We start from the raw sequence: 27,500 nt of genomic DNA, 5'->3' as shown, positions 1-27,500 counted from the left end.
GCTTAAGGTGGGTTTTAAAACTAGCAGATTGGAACGTCCCAAAGTTCTCTCTGGGTTCTATAAAATATACTTTATCAATATGAAGGCAGAAGAAGGGGTACTGTAGAACGTTCCAGAGGCTGGTTGGTGTGATTTTGTGTTAAAGATGGCTGTTCTATTTTATTTTTATAAGAGTTCTGGGAATATTTCCATTACATTTATTACAAATGGCAAATAAAATTGAATGTTGATTTTGAATGATGAACACTATTTTAGGATAGGAACAGAGGGGTAAGGATGGTGTGTGTGTATTTGTATGTAGGTGAATAGGAGGTGGCCAAGCTGAGGAAGGGGGGTGATGGCGTAGATGGTTGAGTCTTTGTTCTCTCCATCTCCCAACGTTCTCAGAGGGGGTGGTAGAGGATGTCTGCCAGCCAGCCAGGACATCCAGAAACACATGAGCTCATCCTGCTGGAACGCCGGATTCATTTCCTCTTTGTCTACATCCCACTTTGGGAATCGCATCTACACCATGCTGTGAAATGAGAAGCTTGCGGACCTTTTCATTAATTCCCTAAAATTATTCTACACGGATGTTTAGCTTGTCTAATTTGATTAAAACAATTTGCTGAAATGTATTCTAAAACCTTTCCATATAGCTACGTATCTTAATTTGTGTTTTAAAAGAAAGCATTTAATCCCCGTTAAATATTATCAGTATCCCCTCATCTTGAATTTACGCTATTTTCAAAATGTTCCGCTTTTATAAGGGTGTTCAAACTGCTCGTCTCAATGACAGCCCTGATATGTTGTAGCCTGTAAAGACTGGAACAAAGCCAGAACGAGGCAGGTGTGAAATCGCAAGCTAGTTAGCGGTGGTGCTCTAGTAGCAGATCTATGGAGCGCATTGTATCATTAGCCCTGTTTAAACCTGGCGCTAACATGCATCCTTGGTCCTGATCTGAACCACATTCTGATTGTGCCCAGATTTTCAGATATATGTCTACACGTGGTATTAAAATGTGTTTATTATCCCTCCACTGTGTCTGCATTGTGACCAAATGTCCCTGTCCTTCCCCGTATGCAAATTATTTGACAGATATTCTTCTAAAATATTATTGATTTCTTTTAAAACACATATTGATGTCAAAAGTCAATGGCGCCAGCTGTCAATGGTTTTAAAAGGCAGAATAATGATGATTTATATGCTTTTACTGTCCAGGTCCGTCTACACTTGTGAGAAATCCAGACATAATGCGTGCCTGACTACCACCAGAGGTGATCAGGAAGATCTGATCACAATCAGATCCCAACGTGTCTTTTGATCATCTACACCCGTCTACAAATGTAGGCACAATCAGGATGTGGACACAATCAGGAAAAAGGAGGCTATTGTGTTAATACTAGTTATAGTCTATAGAAGGAGGCAAGGATACGGTCGGTGCCTGAGAACAGCACTGTCCCTATTATCTAAAGGTTCTATAGGGCCTATACTGTATGCCGCTAGCCATTGAACCCTATTTGGTTCTTCACAACGCCATTTCTTCTAGCAGTGTGCAGTATAGTGTTGATGATTTGTTCCAGAAGTGAGGCAAGGATACGGTCGGTGCCTGGGAACAGCACTGTCCCTCTTATCACCTCTCCAAAGATGCAGCCCACAGACCACATGTCCACTGTAGCCAGACACAGTCCCATACCAGTCACTCAGCATGTATGACACATGACACATACAAACCAGTGGAGGCTGCTGAGGGGAAGACGGATCATAATAATGGCTGGAACGGAGCAAATGGAATGGCATCAAACCCATGGAAACCATGGAAACCACGTGTTTGATGTATTTGATACCATTCCACCAATTCTGCTTCAGCCATTACCACAAGTCCGTCCTCCCCAATTAAGGCGCCACCAACCTCCTGTGATACTAACTCCATCCACCACACACTGCGCCCTGACATACAACATGACACATGCCTGTTCTAACAGGGCTTTTCTAAAGCCCTGTAGGTAAAGCCACTCTCTAGTGGATATGAATAGCTTCGTTCCAAAATGCTATATCCAGCTATTTTTCACATTTGTGTTTTTTTCATCAGAAATGAATGCTAATGGTTAGAATCATGTGTGTGTAAAATATTACTTTTCTCCGATTTTTAATTAATAGATGTGTGTTAAAAAAATTCTGGCAAAGTGCTATATTTCCATTGTTTAGCTGGTATGGAATGTTCGTATAGTCCCAGTCGGTTTTAGATAGAACGTCGAGGACCCGCCCGCCTGTGGGGAAAACAACATGCGGTTACCTAGGTTACCCCATTGGCTCACAGCAAAAACTTGACCTTTGTAGCGGTCAACGGTTCTGAAAAGTATTTACGTGTTTCTAAGTAGTGAGAACGCTAGGGAGCAGGCAGTGTTGAAAATGAATCTTTAGACTTGTTGTTCTTTTATTTATTGTAGTTATATAATTGACTAAAACAGGCAGACAACAAGAAAATTGTGTTTGACAAAGTTCAAGTTTTTTGCTCGATGTGAGTGTGTGCTAGCTAGCTACCAACCAGAACATTAAGCTAGCCAAGACCAACAACACAAACAAACTGGCTATACAGCTACAAGTAGTGAGTGGAGTTACAAACAGACTGTACTAAACAAGTTAAATGTCTTACCTGTGATTAAATGTTTTCTGCACACATATCTACGTGCTTGGACAATGGCTCCCCATGTGTCCCAATCTCCCATGTTGAATAGCCTGAAGTCACAGGGCACTTCTCACAGGCTCTATTTCCCCATGTGTCCCAATCTCCCATGTTGAATAGCCTGAAGTCACAGGGCACTTCTCACAGGCTCTATTTCCCCATGTGTCCCAATTTTTTTTTTTTACCTTTATTTAACCAGGTAGGCTAGTTGAGAACAAGGGCACTTCTCATTTTTCCCCATGTGTCCCAATTTTTTTTTTACCTTTATTTAACCAGGTAGGCTAGCAACTGCGACCTGGCCAAGATAAAGCATAGCAGTGTGAGCAGACAACACAGAGTTACACATGGAATAAACAATTAACAAGTCAATAACACAGTAGAAAACAAAGGGGGAGTCTATATACAATGTGTGCAAAAGGCATGAGGAGGTAGGCGAATAATTACAATTTTGCAGATTAACACTGGAGTGATAAATGATCAGATGGTCATGTACAGGTAGAGATATTGGTGTGCAAAAGAGCAGAAAAGTAAATAAATAAAAACAGTATGGGGATGAGGTAGGTGAAAATGGGTGGGCTATTTACCAATAGACTATGTACAGCTGCAGCGATCGGTTAGCTGCTCAGATAGCTGATGTTTGAAGTTGGTGAGGGAGATAAAAGTCTCCAACTTCAGCGATTTTTGCAATTCGTTCCAGTCACAGGCAGCAGAGTACTGGAACGAAAGGCGGCCAAATGGGGTGTTGGCTTTAGGGATGATCAGTGAGATACACCTGCTGGAGCGCGTGCTACGGATGGGTGTTGCCATCGTGACCAGTGAACTGAGATAAGGCGGAGCTTTACCTAGCATGGACTTGTAGATGACCTGGAGCCAGTGGGTCTGGCGACGAATATGTAGCGAGGGCCAGCCGACCAGAGCATACAAGTCGCAGTGGTGGGTGGTATAAGGTGCTTTAGTGACAAAACGGATGGCACTGTGATAGACTGCATCCAGTTTGCTGAGTAGAGTGTTGGAAGCCATTTTGTAGATGACATCGCCGAAATCGAGGATCGGTAGGATAGTCAGTTTTACTAGGGTAAGCTTGGCGGCGTGAGTGAAGGAGGCTTTGTTGCGGAATAGAAAGCCGACTCTTGATTTGATTTTCGATTGGAGATGTTTGATATGAGTCTGGAAGGAGAGTTTGCAGTCTAGCCAGACACCTAGGTACTTATAGATGTCCACATATTCAAGGTCGGAACCATCCAGGGTGGTGATGCTAGTCGGGCATGCGGGTGCAGGCAGCGATCGGTTGAAAAGCATGCATTTGGTTTTACTAGCGTTTAAAAGCAGTTGGAGGCCACGGAAGGAGCGTTGTATGGCATTGAAGCTTGTTTGGAGGTTAGATAGCACAGTGTCCAATGACGGGCCGAAAGTATATAGAATGGTGTCGTCTGCGTAGAGGTGGATCAGGGAATCGCCTGCAGCAAGAGCAACATCATTGATATATACAGAGAGAAGAGTCGGCCCGAGAATTGAACCCTGTGGCACCCCCATAGAGACTGCCAGAGGACCAGACAGCATGCCCTCCGATTTGACACACTGAACTCTGTCTGCAAAGTAATTGGTGAACCAGGCAAGGCAGTCATCCGAAAAACCGAGGCTACTGAGTCTGCCGATAAGAATATGGTGATTGACAGAGTCGAAAGCCTTGGCAAGGTCGATGAAGACGGCTGCACAGTACTGTCTTTTATCGATGGCGGTTATGATATCATTTAGTACCTTGAGCGTGGCTGAGGTGCACCCGTGACCGGCTCGGAAACCAGATTGCACAGCGGAGAAGGTACGGTGGGATTCGAGATGGTCAGTGACCTGTTTGTTGACTTGGCTTTCGAAGACCTTAGATAGGCAGGGCAGGATGGATATAGGTCTGTAACAGTTTGGGTCCAGGGTGTCTCCCCCTTTGAAGAGGGGGATGACTGCGGCAGCTTTCAATCCTTGGGGATCTCAGACGATATGAAAGAAAGGTTGAACAGGCTGGTAATAGGGGTTGCGACAATGGCGGCGGATAGTTTCAGAAATAGGGGGTCCAGATTGTCAAGCCCAGCTGATTTGTAAGGGTCCAGGTTTTGCAGCTCTTTCAGAACATCTGCTATCTGGATTTGGGTAAAGGAGAACCTGGAGAGGCTTGGGCGAGGAGCTGCCGGGGGGGCGGAGCTGTTGGCCGAGGTTGGAGTAGCCAGACGGAAGGCATGGCCAGCCGTTGAGAAATGCTTATTGAAGTTTTCGATAATCATGGATTTATCGGTGGTGACCGTGTTACCTATCCTCAGTGCAGTGGGCAGCTGGGAGGAGGTGCTCTTGTTCTCCATGGACTTCACAGTGTCCCAGAACTTTTTGGAGTTGGAGCTACAGGATGCAAACTTCTGCCTGAAGAAGCTGGCCTTAGCTTTCCTGACTGACTGCGTGTATTGGTTCCGGACTTCCCTGAACAGTTGCATATCACGGGGACTATTCGATGCTATTGCAGTCCGCCACAGGATGTTTTTGTGCTGGTCGAGGGCAGTCAGGTCTGGGGTGAACCAAGGACTGTATCTGTTCTTAGTTCTGCATTTTTTGAACGGAGCATGCTTATCTAAAATGGTGAGGAAGTTACTTTTAAAGAATGACCAGGCATCCTCAACTGACGGGATGAGGTCAATGTCCTTCCAGGATACCCGGGCCAGGTCGATTAGAAAGGCCTGCTCACAGAAGTGCTTTAGGGAGCAATCTCCCATGTTGAATAGCCTGAAGTCACAGGGCACTTCTCACAGGCTATATTTCCCCATGTGTCCCAATCTCCCATGTTGAATAGCCTGAAGTCACAGGGCACTTCTCACAGGCTCTATTTCCCCATGTGTCCCAATCTCCCATGTTGAATAGCCTGAAGTCCCATGTTGTTGAATAGCCTGAAGTCACAGGGCACTTATCACAGGCTATATTTCCCCATGTGTCCCAATCTCCCATGTTGAATAGCCTGAAGTCACAGGGCACTTCTCACAGGCTATATTTCCCCATGGGTCCCAATCTCCCATGTTGAATAGCCTGAAGTCACAGGGCACTTCTCACAGGCTATATTTCCCCATGTGTCCCAATCTCCCATGTTGAATAGCCTGAAGTCACAGGGCACTTCTCACAGGCTCTATTTCCCCATGTGGGTCAATTGCAAACCGTAGGTCGGGATTTTTGACCTGGTTACATTGAACAACACAGCGGCTTTTCGGCATGTTTTGTTATTTCTGTATAACAAAACAACAAATTGACAACGAAGTTGGCTCTTTTACAATGGGGGTCAATGTTCGAGGGGGATTCCTTATTATTAAGTGAATATCAACTCGGACTATCCTGTACATTTGACTGTGATATGTGGCGGTCTCACCTACCGATCTTAAGATGAATGAACTAACTGTAAGTTGCTCTGGATAAAAGCATCAGCTAAATGACTAAAATGTCAAATCGTACTGATTCATTTAAAAAAAAATTTTTTTTTTAAATTGATGTCACAAATGCATAATTTTATACAGTTCTTTATTAAAAATGTTGTTTTTTTGTCACATTTGACTGTGTAAAACCTAGCAGTACTATTTATTTATCTGAGAGTGAGACAGATATACTGTAGAGTTTCAAAAACAAAACAAGGGTAGCCTAGTGGTTAGAGTGTAGAGGCAGCAGGGTAGCCTAGTGGTTAGAGCGTTGGACTAGTAACCGGAAGGTTGCAAGTTCAAATCCCTGAGTTGATAAGGTACAAATCTGTCATTCTGCCCCTGAGCAGGCAGTTAACCCACTGTTCCTAGGCTGTCATTGAAAATAAGAATTTGTTCTTAACTGACTTACCTGGTAAAATTTAAAAATGATTAATGATTATTTGTCTCTCTGAAATGAAAGTGACCAAACATCAAACAAATACATTGTTGAACAACCCCATGCCAAAATTAGGGAGTGAAAAAACATGCCAGAAGAGGACCAACCCTGGTTCTTTTATAAGTTCTTTAAAAAGAAGAGGACTCCCCCCTGGTAGCCTGGTTCCTCTCTCAGCCTGTTTCTTCCTGGCCAGGTTTTGGCCAGCCAGAAGAGGACTTTCCTGGTTCCTCTCCACCCGGGCCAGTTTTTCCTAGGTTTCTAATCACCGTGCTTCCTCTCTAGGTTTCTTCCTACCTGCATTGCTTGCTGTTTGCGGTTTTAGGCTGGGTTTCTGTACAGCACTTTGAGATATCAGCTGATGTACGAAGGGCTTTATAAATCTATTTGATTTTATTTGATTTGATTTTAAACAATAAAAGAATAACATTTCTGATAATGGATATATATCATTTTGGAATGAAACTTTTCATATGTTCTAGCTTGGTAAAATCCACTGTAAAAGCAACATACATGTTTCACTCTGCTGGCATTTTGATTAGCATTGACTACTTTAAGATAATAACACAATGGCCTTAGAATATATTGTGGATTCCCACAGTGTATACAACACGCACCAGGCAGACACACTCACCACCAGAAATATATCAATTAAGAAAAGCATAAATATTCTGAGTGAGGAATGTCTCATTCTGTCAAAGAGGTCCCGGAATAAAGAGAATACAGGAAGGATAATGACTTCCTTAGTAAGAACGTACATTCAGCAATTTGTTAATATTACACTTTTCAGAGAGGTTAATTCATGTATTAGATGGTGAATTAATATTACACTTTTCAGAGAGGTTAATTCATGTATTAGATGGTGAATTAATATTACACTTTTCAGAGAGGTTAATTCATGTATTAGATGGTGAATTAATAATACAATTATGGAAATATTAGAGTTATAATGTTAATAATAATAATAATGTCAAGTTAGTTAGAGTCACTAGACCTACAACAGCCCAGTACCTAACAGAGGAGGACAGGCCAGTACCTAACAGGAGGACAGGCCAGTACCTAACAGGAGGACAGCCCAGTACCTAACAGAGGAGGACAGGCCAGTACCTAACAGAGGAGGACAAGCCAGTACCTAACAGAGGAGGACAGGCCAGTACCTAACAGGAGGACAGGCCAGTACCTAACAGGAGGACAGCCCAGTACCTAACAGAGGAGGACAGCCCAGTACCTAACAGAGGAGGACAGCCCAGTACCTAACAGAGGAGGACAGGCCAGTAGCCCAGTACCTAACAGAGGAGGACAAGCCAGTACCTAACAGAGGAGGACAGCCCAGTACCTAACAGAGGAGGACAGCCAGCAGTACCTAACAGAGGAGGACAAGCCAGTACCTAACAGAGGAGGACAGCCCAGTACCTAACAGAGGAGGAGGACAGCCCAGTACCTAACAGAGGAGAGGACAAGCCAGTACCTAACAGAGGAGGACAGGCCAGTACCTAACAGAGGAGGACAGGCCAGTACCTAACAGGAGGACAGCCCAGTACCTAACAGAGGAGGACAGCCCAGTACCTAACAGAGGAGGACAGGCCAGTACCTAACAGGGAGGACAGCCCAGTACCTAACAGAGGAGGACAGCCCAGTACCTAACAGAGGAGGACAGCCCAGTACCTAACAGAGGAGGACAGCCCAGTACCTAACAGAGGAGGACAGGCCAGTAACTAACAGAGGAGGACAGGCCAGTACCTAACAGAGGAGGACAGGTCAGTACCTAACAGAGGAGGACAGGCCAGTACCTAACAGAGGAGGACAGGTCAGTACATAACAGAGGAGGACAGGTCAGTACCTAACAGAGGAGGAAAGATCAGTACCTAACAGAGGAGGACAGGTCAGTACCTAACAGGGTGACAGGCCAGTACCTAACAGAGGAGGACAGGTCAGTACATAACAGAGGAGGACAGGTCAGTACCTAACAGAGGAGGACAGGTCAGTACCTAACAGAGGAGGACAGGCCAGTACCTAACAGGAGGACAGGCCAGTATCTAACAGGAGGACAGGCCAGTACCTAACAGAGGAGGACAGGACAGGTATCGATTCACCTTCAGAGAGAACAGCCCAGTACCTAACAGATGGGGACAGGACAGGTATCGATTCACCTTCAGAGTCTGAGAAGAATCATCAGAAAATACATGTATAAAGAATTGGGCCAATGGTAGGATTTGATGTACGTACTCTACTTCCTTTATTTTGATACAAATCACTTATTAAATACCTATTCATTCAAATTTTACAGGCACAAATCTTAGATCGGGATTCAAAGAATGGCATATTAAAGCACAGTAACAGACTATTATGGGTAATTTACGCTTGCGCAGCGTTTACCACGAAAGCGATCTCTGCGAATGTTGGGGAAAATAGCCTTTAAAATATGTATTGTCAGCAGCATAGTGCCCTGCGCAATAGCAGATTGGATTGAATGCTGGCCTTATTCTTTGATCAAGATCAACTGAAAATATGTATATTATCTTAGTAAGTAAGGATACAGTCCCGGCCAGGGAACAGAATTTTGTGACGCACCATTTCTCCCATAATGCACCCCACCGACCATATATCCACTGCAGGTACAGAGACAGAGAGTGAGAGATAAGTCAGAGGTTAGCATTAGAAAAGAAAACCGTAGGCTCTTTCTCAGTTCCTCTTTCCCAGCATCCTTTCTCCTCGCCTCTTTATCAAAACGTATTAGACGTGAAGATCCAAGGTCCCTCCCCTCTGAACCCTCCCTTAGGTCCCTCCCCTCGGAACCCTCCCCTAGGTCGCTCCCCTCGGAACCCTCCCCTAGGTCCCTCCCCTCGGAACCCTCCCCTAGGTCGCTCCCCACGGAACCCTCCCCTAGGTCCCTCCCCTATGTCCCTTCCCTCGGAACCCTCCCTTAGGTCGCCCCCTTAGAACCCTCCCCTGGGTCCCTCCCCTCAGAACCCTCCTCTAGGTCCCTCCCCTTGTACCATCCCTATGTCCCTCCCCTCGGAACCCTCCCTTAGGTCCCGTCCCTCGGAACCCTCCCTTAGGTCGCCCGCTTACAACCCTCCTCTAAGTCCCTCCCCACGGAACCCTCCCCTAGGTCCCTCCCTTCGGAACCCTCCCCTAGGTCCCTTCCCTCGGAACCCTCCCTTAGGTTGCCCCCTCAGAACCCTCCCCTAGGTCCCTCCCCTCGGAACCCTCCCCTAGGTCCCTCCCCTCGGACCATCCCCTATGTCCCTTCCCTCGGAACCCTCCCTTAGGTCGCCCCCTCAGAACCCTCCCTTAGGTCCCTCCCCTCAGAACCCTCCTCTAGGTCCCTCCCCTCTGAACCCTCCCCTAGGTCCCTCCCCACGGAACCCTCCCCTAGGTCCCTCCCTTCGGAACCCTCCCCTAGGTCCCTTCCCTCGGAACCCTCCCTTAGGGTTGCCCCCTCAGAACCCTCCCCTAGGTCCCTCCCCTCGGACCATCCCCTATGTCCCTCCCCTTGTACCATCCCCTATGTCCCTCCCCTCGGAACCCTCCCTTAGGTCCCATCCCTCGGAACCCTCCCTTAGGTCACCCGCTTAGAACCCTCCACTAGGTCCCTCCCCACGGAACCCTCCCCTAGGTCCCTCCCCTCGAACCATCCGCTATGTCCCTTCCCTCAAAACCCTCCCTTAGGTCGCCCCCTCAGAACCCTCCCCTAGGTCCCTCCCCTCGGACCATCCCCTATGTCCCTTCCCTCGGAACCCTCCCTTAGGTCGCCCCCTCAGAACCCTCCCCTAGGTCCCTCCCCACGGAACCCTCCCCTAGGTCCCTCCCCTAGGTCCCTCCCCTTGTACCATCCCCTATGTCCCTCCCCTCGGAACCCTCCCTTAGGTCCCTTCCCTCGGAACCCTCCCTTAGGTCACCCGCTTAGAACCCTCCTCTAGGTCCCTCCCCACGGAACCCTCCCCTAGGTCCCTCCCCTCGGAACCCTCCCCTAGGTCCCTCCCCTCGAACCATCCCCTATGTCCCTTCCCTCAAAACCCTCCCTTAGGTCGCCCCCTCAGAACCCTCCCCTAGGTCCCTCCCCTCAAACCATCCCCTATGTCCTTTCCCTCGGAACCCTCCCTTAGGTCGCCCCCTCAGAACCCTCCCCTAGGTCCCTCCCCACGGAACCCTCCCCTAGGTCCCTCCCCCCTCCCCTTGAACCATCCCCTATGTCCCTTCCCTCAAAACCCTCCCCCTTCCCTCGTCCCTTAGGTCCCCCTCAGAACCCTCCCCTAGGTCCCTCCCCTCGGACCATCCCCTATGTCCCTTCCCCTCGGAACCCTCCCTTAGGTCCCCCCTCAGAACCCTCCCTAGGTCCCTCCCCACGGAACCCTCCCCTAGGTCCCTCCCCTTGTACCATCCCCTATGTCCCTCCCCTCGGAACCCTCCCTTAGGTCCCTTCCCTCGGAACCCTCCCTTAGGTCACCCGCTTAGAATCCTCCTCTAGGTCCCTCCCCACGGAACCCTCCCCTAGGTCCCTCCCCCCCCCTATGGAACCCTCCCCTAGGTCCCTCCCCTCGAACCATCCCCTATGTCCCTTCCCTCAAACCCCCTCCACTTAGGTCCCCCCCAGAACCCTCCCCTAGGTCCCTCCCCTCAAACCATCCCCTATGTCCCTTCCTCAAAACCCTCCCTTAGGTCGCCCCCTCAGAACCCTCCCCTAGATCCCTCCCCTAGGTCCCTCCCTTCCCTCGGAACCCTCCCCTAGGTCCCTCCCCTCGGACCATCCCCTAGGTCCCTCCCCACGTACCATCCCCTATGTCCCTCCCCTCGGTCCCTCCCTTAGGTCCCATCCCTCGGAACCCTCCCTTAGGTCACCCGCTCAGAACCCTCCACTAGGTCCCTCCCCACGGAACCCCCTCCCCTAGGTCCCTCCCCTCGGAACCCTCCCCCCCTAGGTCCCTCCCCTAGGTCCCTCCCCTATGTCCCTTCCCTCGAACCCTCCCTTAGGTCACCCCCTCAGAACCCTCCCCTAGGTCCCTCCCCACGGAACCCTCCCTCCCCTCGGTCCCTCCCCTCCCTCCCCTCGAACCATCCCCTATGTCCCTTCCCTCAAAACCCTCCCTTAGGTCGCCCCCTCAGAACTCTCCCCTAGGTCCCTCCCCTCAAACCATCCCCTATGTCCCTTCCCTCGGAACCCTCCCTTAGGTCGCCCCCTCAGAACCCTCCCCTAGGTCCCTCCCCACGGAACCCTCCCCTAGGTCCCTCCCCTAGGTCCCTCCCCTAGGTCCCTCCCCTCGGACCATCCCCTATGTCCCTCCCCTTGTACCATCCCCTATGTCCCTCCCCTCGGAACCCTCCCTTAGGTCCCTTCCCTCGGAACCCTCCCTTAGGTCACCCGCTTAGAACCCTCCACTAGGTCCCTCCCCACGGAACCCTCCCCTAGGTCCCTCCCCTCGGAACCCTCCCCTAGGTCCCTCCCTCGGACCATCCCCTATGTCCCTTCCCTCGGAACCCTCCCTTAGGTCGCCCCCTCAGAACCCTCCCCTAGGTCCCTCCCCTCGGACCATCCCCTATGTCCCTTCCCTCTGAACCCTCCCTTAGGTCGCCCCCTCAGAACCCTCCCTAGGTCCCTCCCCACGGAACCCTCCCCTAGGTCCCTCCCCTAGGTCCCTCCCCTCGAACCCTCCCCTAGGTCCTTCCCCTCGGAACCCTCCCTTGGGTCGCCCCCTCAGAACCCTACGCTAGGTCCCTCCCCTCGGAACCCTCCCCTAGGTCCCTCCCCTTGGAACCCTCAAGTTCTCCTCCAATGCGTTTTGAGAAGGTGGCAAGGATAGGATACATCAAATATGTGAGAAATCAAGGAAAGAGGAATTGAGAAAGAGATGTTGTTGACAGAGAGCGTGGGAAACAGAGAGTGATTTGAAAGAGGCGGTTGGTTATTCAGACTATAATTAGTCAGAGACGTAGCACGCAGACAAATTACTATTCCATTAATGAAGAGAGAGAGAGAAGAAGCCAGTCTCCTGGGGCTTGGCTGATGGCAGGAAATCCATGGGCTCACCTCCCGGCCTCTCACCCTACAGGCCTCCGTCTAGTAGTGTATTCATGAGCGTAGAGCCAAGGTTACCCACTCACCACTGCTTGTGGTTTATTTAAGCATGTATTTACTCCATGATGTGGAGAGGCTGTCAGAGGCCCCTGCTGTCTACAGACCACTGACTGTAGACGTATTCTGACTTAAGGTCATAAAGAAGAGGTTACACTACCACACCTGAGGAGTCCGTGGGTTAGTTAAAGTATTAGAACACATCTAAAAGTATTAGAACACATCTTAAAGTATTAGAACACATCTTAAAGTATTAGAACACATCTTAAAGTATTAGAACACATCTTAAAGTATTAGAACACATCTAAAAGTATTAGAACACATCTTAAAGTATTAGAACACATCTTAAAGTATTAGAACACATCTTAAAGTATTAGAACACGTCCCAGCAGTAGCATGTTACAGTGTCAGAACACCAGAACCTCCTCTAGAACCTTTCTTACCGTTCTCTTTGTACCCCATGCCCAGGATGACCTCTGGGGCTCTGTAGTACCGCGTCACCACGTACGGGGTCATCATGAAGCTGGTGCCTGCAGTCCTAGCCAAGCCAAAGTCCAGGATCTTCAGAGTACAATCAGATTTCACCACTATATTGCTAGGTTTCAGGTCCTTTGGGGAAAGCAACAACAAGAGATGAGGGTTACTGAGGTAAAACTTTAACAGGTGGTGCTAGCTACTATAGTATGTTTAAATGTCCACAGATGGAATATCCCAGCAGGCAGAAGCAGTTGCAATGATGTCATTTCCATCAGCTTTGCCCACTGGGTTATAAGCAGTGTAATGTTCAGCATGATTAAAGTCCTGTTTCATATGTGAAAAAGGACATAGAAAATGAATTACATTCATTTTTCTCCACAATTTGATATTGTGACATCCAATTGGTAGTTACAGTCTTGTCCCATCGCTGCAACTCCCCTACGGACTCGGGAGAGGCGAAGGTTGAGAGCCATGCGTCCTCAGAAACACAACCCAGCCAAGACACACTGCTTCTTGACACACTGCTCGCTTAACCCGGAAGCCAGCCACACACACAGAGAGGCCATCTCGCCCTGTGAATTTTTAATTGTAATTTTTTTTAACCTTTATTTTACTAGGCAAGTCAGTTAAGAACAAATTCTTATTTTCAATGACGGCCTAGGAACAGTGGGTTAACTGCCTGTTCAGGGGCAGAACGACAGATTTGTACCTTGTCAGCTCGGGGATTCGAACGATGATGCCAGCGGAATGATGCCAGCGGAGTGCAAGTGTTTGATTCCACACACACACACACACACACACACACACACACACAGAGAGAGAGAGGCCATCTCACCCTGTGAATGATGCCCGCGGAGTGCAGGTGTTTGATTCCACACAGCATCTGGTAGAGCAGGTAAGACATTCTCTCATGGTCCAGCTCCATCTGGATCACCTGGCACAGGTTGGCATCCATCAGCTCCATGCACAGGTACCTGACAGAGTGACACTGTTAGTAAGAAGAGACGTGGGGTACCGTGGTGATGGATCTACTTCGGGCCAGACAGATCTAAAAGTTAGTGCTCCAAAACAGATAGACATGTTTTCACAACTAGTAGTAAACACCCTGAGTTGGCATTTGAATATGGCGGGAAAGTAGTGAAATAATATCCAGAATGAAGAAGAGGTCTGAGGCCTACACGACCTTTAAACCCAAGAGGCTCTAGTTTAATCTATCATTCTGCCTCTCACTCCTTTCTCTTCTACTCCTCCATCTCATCTCTTCTCAACACAATGGACACCACTGTGCAGTGCCAGAGCATCAATGGGATTCTACATGGTCTTTGTATGGAGGCCGGGGCTGCGAATACAGAGTTCCCTTCTGGAAACCTTTTTCTCAAAGATAAGCATCTGGATCACTTTTCTGCACAAGCGTGTCTTTACTCAGCCTCTTATTTAATTGACCCTTTATATAACTAGACAAGTCAGTTAAGAACAAATTCTTCTACCTCCCCCCGGCCAAACCCTCCCCTAACTCAGATGACACTGGGCCAATTGTGCCCCACCACTATGGGTGGTCCCGATCACAGCCAGTTGTGACAGTCTGGGAACGAACCAGGATCTGTCCTGATGCCTCTAGCACTGCAATGCGGTGCCTTAGACCGCTGTGCCACTCACTCAGGAGACCCTTCTGAACCATGGTGATGTAGCCTGTGTCTCAGCCTCATATTTCTGAACAGCTAAAATAAAAACATTCAAGGCTATTATGAAGGCTAGAACCTTCTCTGTCTGTTGTAATGGATATTGCAGTGGCACAAGCAGAATGCAGGCCCTTACACGTTGCATTGGAGCAAAAACAATCATCTTTTATTTGTGATGATGTAGGATAATCTTTAAAGTTGCTGCCATATCGTAGCCAAGAGTTGCTGAAAAATAACACTACTACTTTGACTGTCTGCCTCCTGCTTAGCCAATGTTTGCAATGATAATTAAAAAACAACTTTAATCGCTAATTAGGCTACGTTGCGTGTCTGTGTCTTGCTTGTGTTTGATATGCTGCCTAGATACTTGTGCGTAACTTCTCATTGAGTTTTGCATTGGGAGTTCGTACGAACATGTTGATCAGTTCTTATGTGTACAACATGAAGTTCGTAGGCTACACCAGACAATGGCGTTCATTGCTGAACAAGGAGGGGGCAGCAGCTACATTAAAACAATCTGACAGCAAAAACAACCTGTATATTTAGACACGAAAAATCCGGTTTCCGGAATATCCAGAACCGCAGCCACTCCATTGATTCATGGAAGTCATCGTGTTCGTTACCATATTTTTTTCCATCACATCTCAATGTCCTGGTGTGACCCGTGTGAAATGGCTAGCGGGTTAGCGTTGCGCGCTTGTAGCGTTTCAAACCGTGTCGTCACTCGCTCGGAGACCTTGAAGTAGTTGTTTCCCTTCCTTTGATCTTCAAGCTTTTGTGACGCGATCGGTAACGATGCTTCTTGGGAGGCAGTTGCTGATGTGTTCAGAGGGTGCCCCTGGTTCAAGCCCAGCTCGGGGTAAGGAGAGGGACAGAAGCAACAGTGTTCCACTGACACACTCAATTGATGGAACTGGAAAGTGTATTTGCCCACTTTACAGTATATATAAATATATATATATATATGAGGTAGTATAACAAAATCATTTACTTATATATATATATAAACAAATGATTTTGTTTTTACTTTGCAATCAATTTCATGTAATTACCTAGAATTCTACATGTATTCATACATTTCAGATTCATAAAATCTATTTGCAAATTTTTCAGATTTGAATTACCTACCAGACTAATAGACGGGGATATAGTGAAGATAAACTGCTTCAGACGAGCATGGTGCAATCTATTTACTGCAGTATCAGCAGTCTACAAATTCATTCATCGGTCAGTACAAAGAGAGACAGAACCCGAAGGCTTCACATTACACTTCACTACCACCTTCACAGACTTCAGTCTCACTGCTTCTTTTCTCCAAATGAATAAGTCTTGAAGGTACGTAACACTTGTGCTTGTCTGTTGTTAAATCAGAGTAATACGTCACATTAAAAGTCAGATTAAATGAAAATATAGGTTTTCCCTGCATTCTCTCTGAGTGATCTCACAATTGTTCATTTTTCCTCTGAAAGTTTATTGGCACTTACACATCCTGGAAGTCTTCTAATGATTTCTGTGGTGTGAAAACATTTAATAAACTGATGATCTGAAAGAGAGGGACAAACAGAGAGAGTCTCAGGTTAACGTTCCAGTCTAGGTACAGTAAGCTACAACATTAACAGCTATTTACATTTCAAATTCTTATGTCTTCAGCCATATTTGTTTTTATATATAGCTTCCTAATGATGCAGCACCATACTGCAGTCACTGGGAGGTTCAAGTAAAAAGGGAATTCCTATGGACAAAGGCAAAATAAAAACAAAGGCCAAAATCCTGACTGGTTGCATCACTTCCTGGTACGGAAAATTGCTCGGCCTCCGACCGCAAGGCACTAAAAAGGGTAGTGCGTACGGCCCAGTACATCACTGGGGCTAAGCTGCTTGCCATTCAGGACCTCTACACCAGGCGGTGTCAGAGAAAGGCCCTAAAAAATTGTCAAAGACCCCAGCCACCCCAGTCATAGACTGTTCTCTCTACTACCGCATGGCAAGCAGTACCGGAGTGCCAAGTCTAGGACAAAAAGGCTTCTCAACAGTTTTTACCTCCAAGCCATAAGACTCCTGAACCAGGTAATCAAATGGCTACCCGGACTATTTGCATTGTGTCCCCCCACCCAACCCCTCTTTTACACTGCTGCTACTCTCTGTTTATCATATATGTATAGTCACTTTAACTATACATTCATGTATATACTACCTCAATTGGCCCGACCAATCAGTGCCCCCGCACATTGGCTAACCGGGCTATCTGCATTGTGTCCCTCCACCCACCACCCTCTCTTTTACGCTACTACTCTCTGTTTACCATATATGCATTGTCACTTTAACCATATCTACATGTACATACTACCTCAATCAGCTTGACTAACCGGTGTCTGTATATAGCCTCGCTACTTTTATGGCCTCGCTACTGTTATAGCCTCACTACTGTATATAGCCTCTCTACTGTATATAGCCTCGCTACTGTTATAGCCTCACTACTGAATATAGCCTCTCTACTGTATATAGCCTGTCTTTTTACTGTTGTTTCATTTCTTTACTAACCTATTGTTCCCCTAATACCTTTTACACTATTGGTTAGAGCCTGTAAGTAAGCATTTCACTGTAAGGTTGAAATTCTGTTGTATTCGGCGCACGTGACAAATAAACTTTGATTTGAGTTTAATAACACGACCACACACACACACACAGACACAATCAAGCATGCACACACACACACACACACACACACACATACACACACATCTTCTTACTTGCTTCTAAACGAGACATAACATTGTAACTCACGTTTTTGTGATTGACACATTTCATGAGCACCAGTTCCCTGTATGCCCTCTTGGCATGGGTCTGGTTCTGAAAGGGTCTGCTGAGCTTCTTGATGGCCACGTTCCTGTCGAGGACCGAATCGGACCCGGCACTGCAGAGAGCACAGCGGAAAACACAGGATCACAACTATGTCGTTGTGAATTGCCATGCTCCAAGGGGATTTGTTTGTTCTACAGTAGCTGTTCTATTTGTATGTGAGAAAACAGGTGATCTACAGTAAGAAAACAGGTTATTTACAGTAAGAAAACAGGTAATCTACAGTAAGAAAACAGGTTATTTACAGTAAGAAAACAGGTAATCTATAGTGAGAAAACAGGTCATCTATAGTGAGAAAACAGGTGATCTACAGTAAGAAAACAGGTTATTTACAGTAAGAAAACAGGTAATCTATAGTGAGAAAACAGGTCATCTATAGTGAGAAAACAGGTCATCTACAGTGAGAAAACAGGTAATCTACAGTAAGAAAACAGGTTATTTACAGTAAGAAAACAGGTAATCTACAGTAAGAAAACAGGTTATTTACAGTAAGAAAACAGGTAATCTATAGTGAGAAAACAGGTCATCTATAGTGAGAAAACAGGTCATCTACAGTGAGAAAACAGGTAATCTACAGTAAGAAAACAGGCCATCTATAGTGAGAAAACAGGTCATCTACAGTAAGAAAACAGGTGTCTAAGGCACTGCATTGCAGTGCTTGCTGTGTCTCTACAGATCCTGGCTCAAATATAAACTGCTGCTAATCACTGCTGCTAATCACTGCTGCTAATCACAAAATGACTGATACACTGTGTTCACAAAAGCGCTCAAAGAAATAGAGATTAGCAACATTGTTTCAGGATGTTAAAAGTGGGCGCATGGTGAGCTACTGGTCCGATTTGAGCCTCTGCCAGTGCCACATGTTAGTGGAGATTTGGATGTGAGATTGAGATTGGACATTGTCTACCATAACTGTGTTGAGAGGTCATGTGTAGCCTGCACATATAGTCAACAATTACATTTATAGAAGCCATGCAAGTAGCCTGAGGGATGTGCTCTATTAGCAACTGTGTGTTAAGTAAATATGGTAGTCTAGTCTGCTAGCATTGTGACGACTGGTCTAATGTATGAATGAAGTCAGAGAGTTGATATGTCACACGGGCATTTTATTTTTATTTTTTTGGCATGTGGGCTAATTTACCCTTCTATTGCTCAGCATATCCTCTCACCAGTTATGATACAGTATGTAGAGGGATTATTAGGAAGGTTATTGTCTTCTTTTTGAAATGGCATTGAAATGAAATGGTAGGAGAATCCGTCACACACAGCTCTTTGAATTTATGGCCTAAGGCAGGCCACACCAACACACACACACACATACACACACACACACACAGTCTTACACACACACACACACACACACACACACACACACACACACACACACACACACACACACACACACACACACACACACACACACACACACATCAACATATACACACACACACACACACACACATACACACATATACACACACACACAACATACACACACGCACACACACACACACACACACACACACACACAAAATACACACACACACACACACTAAGCGGTTGATGATTGATCATGCAGGTAGCAGAGCAGAGGAAGCCTTGGAGAAACCAGATTTAGACATTGAACATCATTTAACAGTTTAATTTCACGTCACGCTGTTCATAGAAATCATTTATTATAATTTACCGGTTTCTCGCCATTGTCCAGGGAAACGAGAAAACGAGAATGGGGTTTGGGTGACAAATCTCTGAAATCTCAGTAACCCAGTTCCCGCTGTTAAAACCTAATCCAGAGCAGAGGAAGGGTAGCCTAGTGGTTAGAGAGTTGGACTAGTAACCGAAAGGTTGCAAGTTCAAATCCCCGAGCTGACAAGGTACAAATCTGTCATTCTGCCCCTGAACAGGCAGTTAACCCACTGTTCCTAGGCCGTCATTGTAAATAAGAATTTGTTCTTAACTGACTTGCCTAGTTAAATAAAGGTAAAAATGGAGGATGTAGAAATTGGTCTTTTCTCCAACTTGAGGGAAAATGGAGTCGGTGATTTTACAATCATACATTCAGCTGCAACTCACTGTATCCCAAATGGCATCCTATTCCCTATACGCGAGTGCACAAAACATTAACAACACCTGCTCTTTCCATGACATAGACTGACTAGGTGAATCCAGGTTAAAGCTATGATCCCTTATTGATGTCACTTGTTAAATCCACTTCAAATCAGTGTAGATGAAGGGGAGGAGACAGGTTAAAGAAGGATTTTTAAGCCTTGAGACAATTGAGACATGAATTGTGTATGTGTGCCATTCAGAGGGTGAATGGGCAAGACAAAAGATGCCTTTGAATGGGGAAGTAGGTGCCAGGCGCACCGGTTTGAGTCAAGGAGTGCAACGCGGCTGGGTTTTTCACGCTCAACGGTTTCCCGCGTGTATCAAGAATGGCCCATCACCCAAAGAACATCCAGCCAACTTCACACCAACTGTAGGAAGCATTGGAGTCAACATGGGCCAGCATCCCTGTGGAATGTTTTCAACACCTTATAGAGTCCATGCCCCGACGAATTGAGGCTGTTCTGAGGGAAAAGGGGGGAGGGGGTTGCAACCCAATATTAGGAAGATGTCCTTAATATTTTGTACACAGTGTATAATGCACTACATTTGACCAGAGCCTTATAAAGTAGTGCACTGTACATGCATAAGGTATAGGGTGCCAGTGGGGATATAACCATGCTGTTCTGAGACAGGTTATTCAGTTGAGGATACAGCCATGCTGTTCTGAGACAGGCTATTCAGTGGGGATATGGCCATGCTGTTCTGAGACAGGCTATTCAGTGGGGATACAGCCATGCTGTTCTGAGACAGGCTATTCAGTGGGGATACAGCCATGCTGTTCTGAGACAGGTTATTCAGTGGGGATACAGCCATGCTGTTCTGAGACAGGTTATTCAGTGGGGATACAGCCATGCTGTTCTGAGACAGGTTATTCAGTGGGGATACAGGCATGCTGTTCTGAGACAGGTTATTCAGTGGGGATATGGCCATGCTGTTCTGAGACAGGCTATTCAGTGGGGATACAGCCATGCTGTTCTGAGACAGGCTATTCAGTGGGGAGCCATCAGCCATGCTGTTCTGAGACAGGTTATTCAGTGGGGATACAGCCATGCTGTTCTGAGACAGGTTATTCAGTGGGGATACAGCCATGCTGTTCTGAGACAGGTTATTCAGTGGGGATACAGCCATGCTGTTCTGGATCAGCCATGCTGTTCTGAGACAGGTTATTCAGTGGGGATACAGGCTGTTCTGATTATTCAGTGGGGATACAGGCATGCTGTTCTGAGACAGGTTATTCAGTGGGGATATGGCCATGCTGTTCTGAGACAGGTTATTCAGACAGGTTATTCAGTGGGGATACAGGCATGCTGTTCTGAGACAGGTTATTCAGTGGGGATATGGCCATGCTGTTCTGAGACAGGCTATTCAGTGGGGATACAGCCATGCTGTTCTGAGACAGGCTATTCAGTGGGGATACAGCCATGCTGTTCTGAGACAGGTTATTCAGTGGGGATACAGCCATGCTGTTCTGAGACAGGTTATTCAGTGGGGATACAGCCATGCTGTTCTGAGACAGGTTATTCAGTGGGGATACAGCCATGCTGTTCTGAGACAGGTTATTCAGTGGGGATATGGCCATGCTGTTCAGGCTATTCAGCAGTAAACAATTGGCCCATTATAAAAAGCTTATGTTAGCTAGGTATACATTTCTATTACGGACATCTGTTGACTTTCACAGCCAGGTGGCATATTGACTTTCACAGCCAGGTGGCATATTGACTCTCACAGCCAGGTGGCATATTGACTTTCACAGCCAGGTGGCATATTGACTTTCACAGCCAGGTGGCATATTGACTTTCACAGCCAGGTGGCATATTGACTTTCACAGCCAGGTGGCATATTGACTTTCACAGCCAGGTGGCATATTGACTTTCACAGCCAGGTGGCATATTGACTTTCACAGCCAGGTGGCATATTGACTTTCACAGCCAGGTGGCATATTGACCATCACAGCCAGGTGGCATATTGACTTTCACAGCCAGGTGGCATATTGACTTTCACAGCCAGCTGGAATATTGAGAAAGCACAAAGCATGGCTGAGATCATTTAACACACACTACTGGGCTGACAAATCATTATTCCTAGATATCCTATGTGATGGGGAGTGTGTGTCTGTCTGTGTGTGTGTGTGTGTGTCTTTCATTTCCTTCAGACCTATTGGAAACCTATTGGCCTTTCTAAAGCACCCTCCAAGGTTTCGTAGTGGTGGAAGGACCAGGGTAGTGGTGGAAGGACCAGGGTAGCGGTGGAAGGACCAGGGTAGCGGTGGAAGTCCCAGGGTAGTGGTGGAAGGACCAGGGTAGTGGTGGAAGGACCAGGGTAGCGGTGGAAGGACCAGGGTAGCGGTGGAAGTCCCAGGGTAGTGGTGGAAGGACCAGGGTAGTGGTGGAAGGACCAGGGTAGTGGTGGAAGGACCAGGGTAGCGGTGGAAGGACCAGGGTAGCGATGGAAGGACCAGGGTAGTGGTGGAAGGACCAGGGTAGTGGTGGAAGGACCAGGGTAGCCCAGGGTAGCGGTGGAAGGACCAGGGTAGTGGTGGAAGGACCAGGGTAGCGGTGGAAGGACCAGGGTAGCGGTGGAAGTCCCAGGGTAGTGGTGGAAGGACCAGGGTAGTGGTGGAAGGACCAGGGTAGCGGTGGAAGTACCAGGGTAGCGGTGGAAGGACCAGGGTAGCGATGGAAGGACCAGGGTAGCGGTGGAAGGACCAGGGTAGCGGTGGAAGGACCAGGGTAGCGGTGGAAGAACCAGGGTAGCGGTGGAAGAACCAGGGTAGCGGTGGAAGGACCAGGGTAGCGGTGGAAGGACCAGGGTAGTGGTGGAAGAACCAGGGTAGCGGTGGAAGGACCAGGGTAGTGGTGGAAGGACCAGGGTAGTGGTGGAAGTACCAGGGTAGCGGTGGAAGGACCAGGGTAGTGGTGGAAGGACCAGGGTAGTGGTGGAAGGACCAGGGTAGCGGTGGAAGGACCAGGGTAGTGGTGGAAGGACCAGGGTAGCGGTGGAAGTACCAGGGTAGCGGTGGAAGGACCAGGGTAGTGGTGGAAGGACCAGGGTAGTAGTGGAAGTACCAGGGTAGTGGTGGAAGGACCAGGGTAGTGGTGGAAGGACCAGGGTAGTGGTGGAAGGACCAGGGTAGTGGTGGAAGAACCAGGGTAGTGGTGGAAGGACCAGGGTAGCGGTGGAAGAACCAGGGTAGTGGTGGAAGGACCAGGGTAGTGGTGGAAGGACCAGGGTAGTGGTGGAAGGACCAGGGTAGCGGTGGAAGAACCAGGGTAGCGGTGGAAGGACCAGGGTAGCGGTGGAAGGACCAGGGTAGCGGTGGAAGGACCAGGGTAGTGGTGGAAGGACCAGGGTAGTGGTGGAAGGACCAGGGTAGTGGTGGAAGGACCAGGGTAGTGGTGGAGACAGCTTTTTCCCCTCCTCAGATCCTGTGATTGTTATGCTGATGAATGATTCAGATTCACAGTCACAGTGTGAACTCTCATCTGGTGTCAACAGTCAGGTGATATCGCTGATACGTCATACAAAGACAGGCTATTCTCATAGATATACAATAATACATTGTGTTCTGTATTTAATCCTATGAGTGTTATTTCATCCATTACGTCCTAGTCATCATTCACAGACAGCTGTTGTCTATGCGATGACAAGCAAAGAGGAGTTAGAGAGAGTGACGGATCATCTATGTGTGGACAGAGATGATCGGATATCAAATCATCTATTTGTGGACAGAGATGATCGGATATCAAATCAGAGCTCTGGTTTTAAAAGCATCTGTCGAGGGGCAAGAAGCCTGCACTGCTATCTTCCCTGTCTATTTTCCACTCTGTCTGTGTCTGTCCTTACAGTGGCTCTTCCTTTAAAAGTTGCGTCGTACTGCAGCACACCTTGCGGGTTGCCGCAGAATTCTATGGCACGTTATTTAAGTGTCAGCCATTGTTGACATTAATGCTAGTTAGTGCTAGTTAGACCACCAGAGGGCATTTTTGAGAAGCATTCGACTGTTTTTAATATTGGCTGTACGAGAGAATTTAAAACCTTTTTTTTGTAATAACTTAGTTTATGGGATTGATTTTAAGAAATTTAGCTTAATTAGTTTGATTAATATTACGGTGTTTCTATCCAAGAAAAACAAAACCCTCAAAGATTCCGTTAGGAAAATATGGCACTGTACAACGTGACCGGTGAAGAGCAAAATAATCTTAACATTTCCACACCATAACTGTATGCTAACCGATATCCAAACGGAGATTCAGTGAAAATAAAAACCAAGAACAGTTCCCATGCTTGTCTCAGAGCAGCGCGAAATGGTGCTGAAATAGTTGACCACACGCGGGTAACTATTGCTTCAAATCCTATTAAAACAATTGAATGACTTTGGGTGTTAGCCTACTTTATTCTGAAAAATTAATCCGTAACTCTGCCAAGCCTACAAGCAAAATATTCGTTGGATAACAGATCGGCTCTCAGAACTCATTAAGAGGTGGCTTCTATCTTCAATATGCTCAAAATGCCACAAATAATCTAACACACACAACATGAGCAGATTAACTTGGTCAAAACAGAGTCTATTGTCCTGCTGATAGTTGAAATAAACATCTGCATTTTGAAGAGTATTTTTGTCATTCTTTTATTAATGAAAGCATAAAGATGTTGATGAAGAAATACTGTACAGTATATGCTTTATCCGACATTTTGCGGTTTAATGATGTTTGTAGTTCAAAATGTAAAACTTTAGAGTACTTAATACATTGCAAGTTGCAGGGATTTTTTTTTCACACCTAGCCCGAGCTACTAGACTATCCTTTTGTAAAGGTGGAAGAGTCTATTGTCAGGCTAAGAGCCCATCATGGAAATGTTGTTTGCACCCATAGGTTTTAGGCCTGCAGTAGGTTATAATAATCCATGCCTTCTGTGAATGTTTAAAAGTCAAAAAGTTATGGGTGGAGTTAGAATTTTGGCTGTCAGAAGTATTAAAATCAACCAATGTCAGCCTTTAAACGCTTTATTATCCAAATGTTTAAAGTGCGTGTGGGCGACGGAGAGAATGCATTAGACTGTTTTTAATATTAGCAGTTTCAGGAGGAACGGAAAATTGGATGTGAATTCATAAACCATGTGCCATATCTTTATCAAGGACATGTTGTTTTCAGAGTCCACAAACAGAAGGTGGAGTTCCAGAGCTCACAGGCTGAGCCTGGCATGGATTGTGACTGCATCTTGTTCCTCGCCCCCTCTTCAACGCCTCATTCTTCGCCTGACTCTCCGCCAATGACGTGACTCTCCGCCAATACCACCTGGCTCTGGAGCAATGCATCGGCTGATTCATTTTACAATCACGGCTAAAGCAATTTAATTAAGGGTTTCAGTTAGGAAAATATGGCGCTGTACAACGGGACCGTTCGAGAGCACTGTAAATAAAAGTCTGATTGATTTATCAAGACCAGTCCCCATGCTCTGTAATTCAGTAATAGTAATAATAATAATCATCGTTGGATAACAGATCGGCTCTTGCAACTCATGAAGAGGTGGCTTCTATCTTCAATATAATCATTAATTCAGAAGGTTAAACCCATAGGTTTTAGGCCTGCAGTAGGATATAATAAACAGAAAATTTATTTTCCACCATAATTTGCAAATAAATTCATTAAAAATCCTACAATGTGATTTTCTGGATTTTTTCTCCTCATTTTGTCTGTCATAGTTGAAGTGTACCTATGATGAAAATTACAGGCCTCTCTCATCTTTTTAAGTGGGAGAACTTGCACAATTGGTGGCTGACTAAATACTTTTTTGCCCCACTGTATATATTTTTTTATCACAATTTTCTTTAACCAATTTTTGTCTTTAACGCAGGGCCAACAGATAAGTTCCTTACTTCTGTCTTTTCTGGTTGATTAAACTGAAATTGCAACCAACTTTCTATGGCTTGTTTAAAAAAAACGATATTCTGGAGATAATTTTGTTTCAAATAACCCGAAAATGAGCGGTTGTATTCTGAATAAAGGGAAAAAGGCCATTCTTGAACATGGGGTGAAACATTCTTACTCATTTGTAAATAAAGACAGTTTGTTATTTACAATTATTTATTTCTGTTTTTAGTGGGAGAGAAACCAAAAGCCCACCGTGCCTATTTTTCGAAAATGTCAAGTGAAATTCCCCCTTTGTATTTACCTAAGTTCTCTTAGTTGTGCATTAGGGGGCACTATTACAATTTTTGGATGAAAAACGTTCCCGTTTTAAACAAGATATTTTGTCACGAAAAGATGCTCGACTATGCATATAATTGACAGCTTTGGAGAGAAGACACTCTGACGTTTCCAAAACTGCAAAGATATTGTCTGTGAGTGCCACAGAATGGATGTTACAAGCGAAACCCAGATAAAAATCCAACCAGGAAGTGCTGCATTTTTTGAAACCGCCTCATGCCAATGACTCCTTATATGGCTGTGAATGAGCTTACGTTTTCCACGTATTCCCCAAGGTGTCTACAGCATTGTGGCATCTTTTTACGTATTTCCATTGAAGAATAGCCGTAAGGGAGCATATTTAGCAAGTGGTCACATGGTGTCTCCCGCAGAAAATCTTGCGTAAAATACTGAGGTAGCCATTTTTCCAATCGCTTCTTATGAGAAACCAATTGCCTCGACGGATATATTATCGAATATATATGCTAAAAACACCTTGAGGATGCATCCTAAACAACGTTTGTCGTGTTTCTGTCGATATTATGGAGTTCATTTTGAAAAAAGTTCGGTGTTGTAATGGTAGCATTTTCCGGTCGATTTCTCAGCCAAGCATGATGAACAAACGGGAGCTATTTCGCCTACAAAAATAATATTTTTGGAAAAAAGGAACATTTGCCATCTAACTGGGAGTCTCCTGAGTGAAAGCATCTGAAGTTCTTCAAAGGTAAATGATTTAATTTGGTTGCTTTTCTTATTTTTGTGAAAATGTTGCCTGCTGCCAGCAGAGCCTAGCATAGCATTATGCCATGATAAACTTACACAAATGCTTGTCTAGCGTTGGCTGTAACGCATATTTTGAAAATCTGAGATGACAGTGTTGTTAACAAAAGGCTAAGCTTGTGTTTGAATATATTTATTTCATTTCATTTGCGATTTTCATGAATAGGAAAAGTTTCTAGGGGTATTTATGTCCGCTGCGTTATGCTAATTCGTTTGAGGCTATGATTACGCTCCCGGATACGGGATTGCTCGTCGCAAGAGGTTTTAACTCCAGGACCACTGACATTTTTTTATTGTTGCCTGATGCAGGACTCTAGTGCCAGAGAAGAGAGACTCTCTTCTGAAATAATTGCCATAGTTTAGACTACCGATAGATCAGCGTTCTAACTCCCCCTTTGTGATAGTGTTGTGCAATGACAGAATGACACCATCTACCACTAACGGTCACGGCATAAGTTGTAACTTTTAAAGAAAGTATCACTGTACATTTCTCTCTCTCTCTATCTCTCCCTCTCCTGATACCCCCACTCGCCCTCTCTCTTTCTATAAACCCCTCTCTCTGTCTCTCTCCCTCTCCCTATAACTCCACTCTCTCTCTTTCTTTCTCCCACTCCCTATAACCCCCCCTCTCTCTCTTTCTCTATACTCCTCTCTCTCTCCTTCTCCCTCCCTCTCTCCTCCCTAAAGCCCCCTCTCTATCCCTATACCCCCATTCTCTCTCTCTCTATATCTACCCCCTCTCTCTCTATCCCTCTCTCTCTCTACCCCCTCTCTCTCTCTCTCTCTATCTCTCTCTCTGT

The 27,500-nt window shown here is 46.2% G+C and overlaps 1 protein-coding gene across 10 annotated transcripts in view; it reads right to left on the bottom strand.

Moving 5' to 3' along the window:
- Positions 1–27,500, bottom strand: part of mapk10 (mitogen-activated protein kinase 10) — a 128,710-nt gene that overhangs the window by 34,965 nt on the left and 66,245 nt on the right. For 8 of the 10 annotated variants that reach the window (XM_024430838.2, XM_042326450.1, XM_042326451.1 and 5 more), the window contains 5 exons: positions 17,552–17,681; positions 16,253–16,311; positions 13,925–14,063; positions 13,056–13,221; positions 9,077–9,148 (listed from right to left, as the gene is read on the bottom strand). In XM_024430838.2, the coding sequence (XP_024286606.2) occupies positions 9,077–9,148; positions 13,056–13,221; positions 13,925–14,063; positions 16,253–16,311; positions 17,552–17,681 (566 nt within the window). Of the gene's footprint in view, positions 1–1,580; positions 1,653–9,076; positions 9,149–13,055; positions 13,222–13,924; positions 14,064–16,252; positions 16,312–17,551; positions 17,682–27,500 lie in introns of all 10 variants that reach the window. The other 2 variants (XM_024430832.2, XM_024430831.2) reach the window with 1 other exon arrangement.

Source organism: Oncorhynchus tshawytscha, linkage group LG09 (genome assembly GCF_018296145.1).
Source record: "Oncorhynchus tshawytscha isolate Ot180627B linkage group LG09, Otsh_v2.0, whole genome shotgun sequence".
NCBI classification, from domain to species: domain Eukaryota; kingdom Metazoa; phylum Chordata; class Actinopteri; order Salmoniformes; family Salmonidae; genus Oncorhynchus; species Oncorhynchus tshawytscha.
This window is presented reverse-complemented; position numbering and strand designations above follow the sequence as displayed.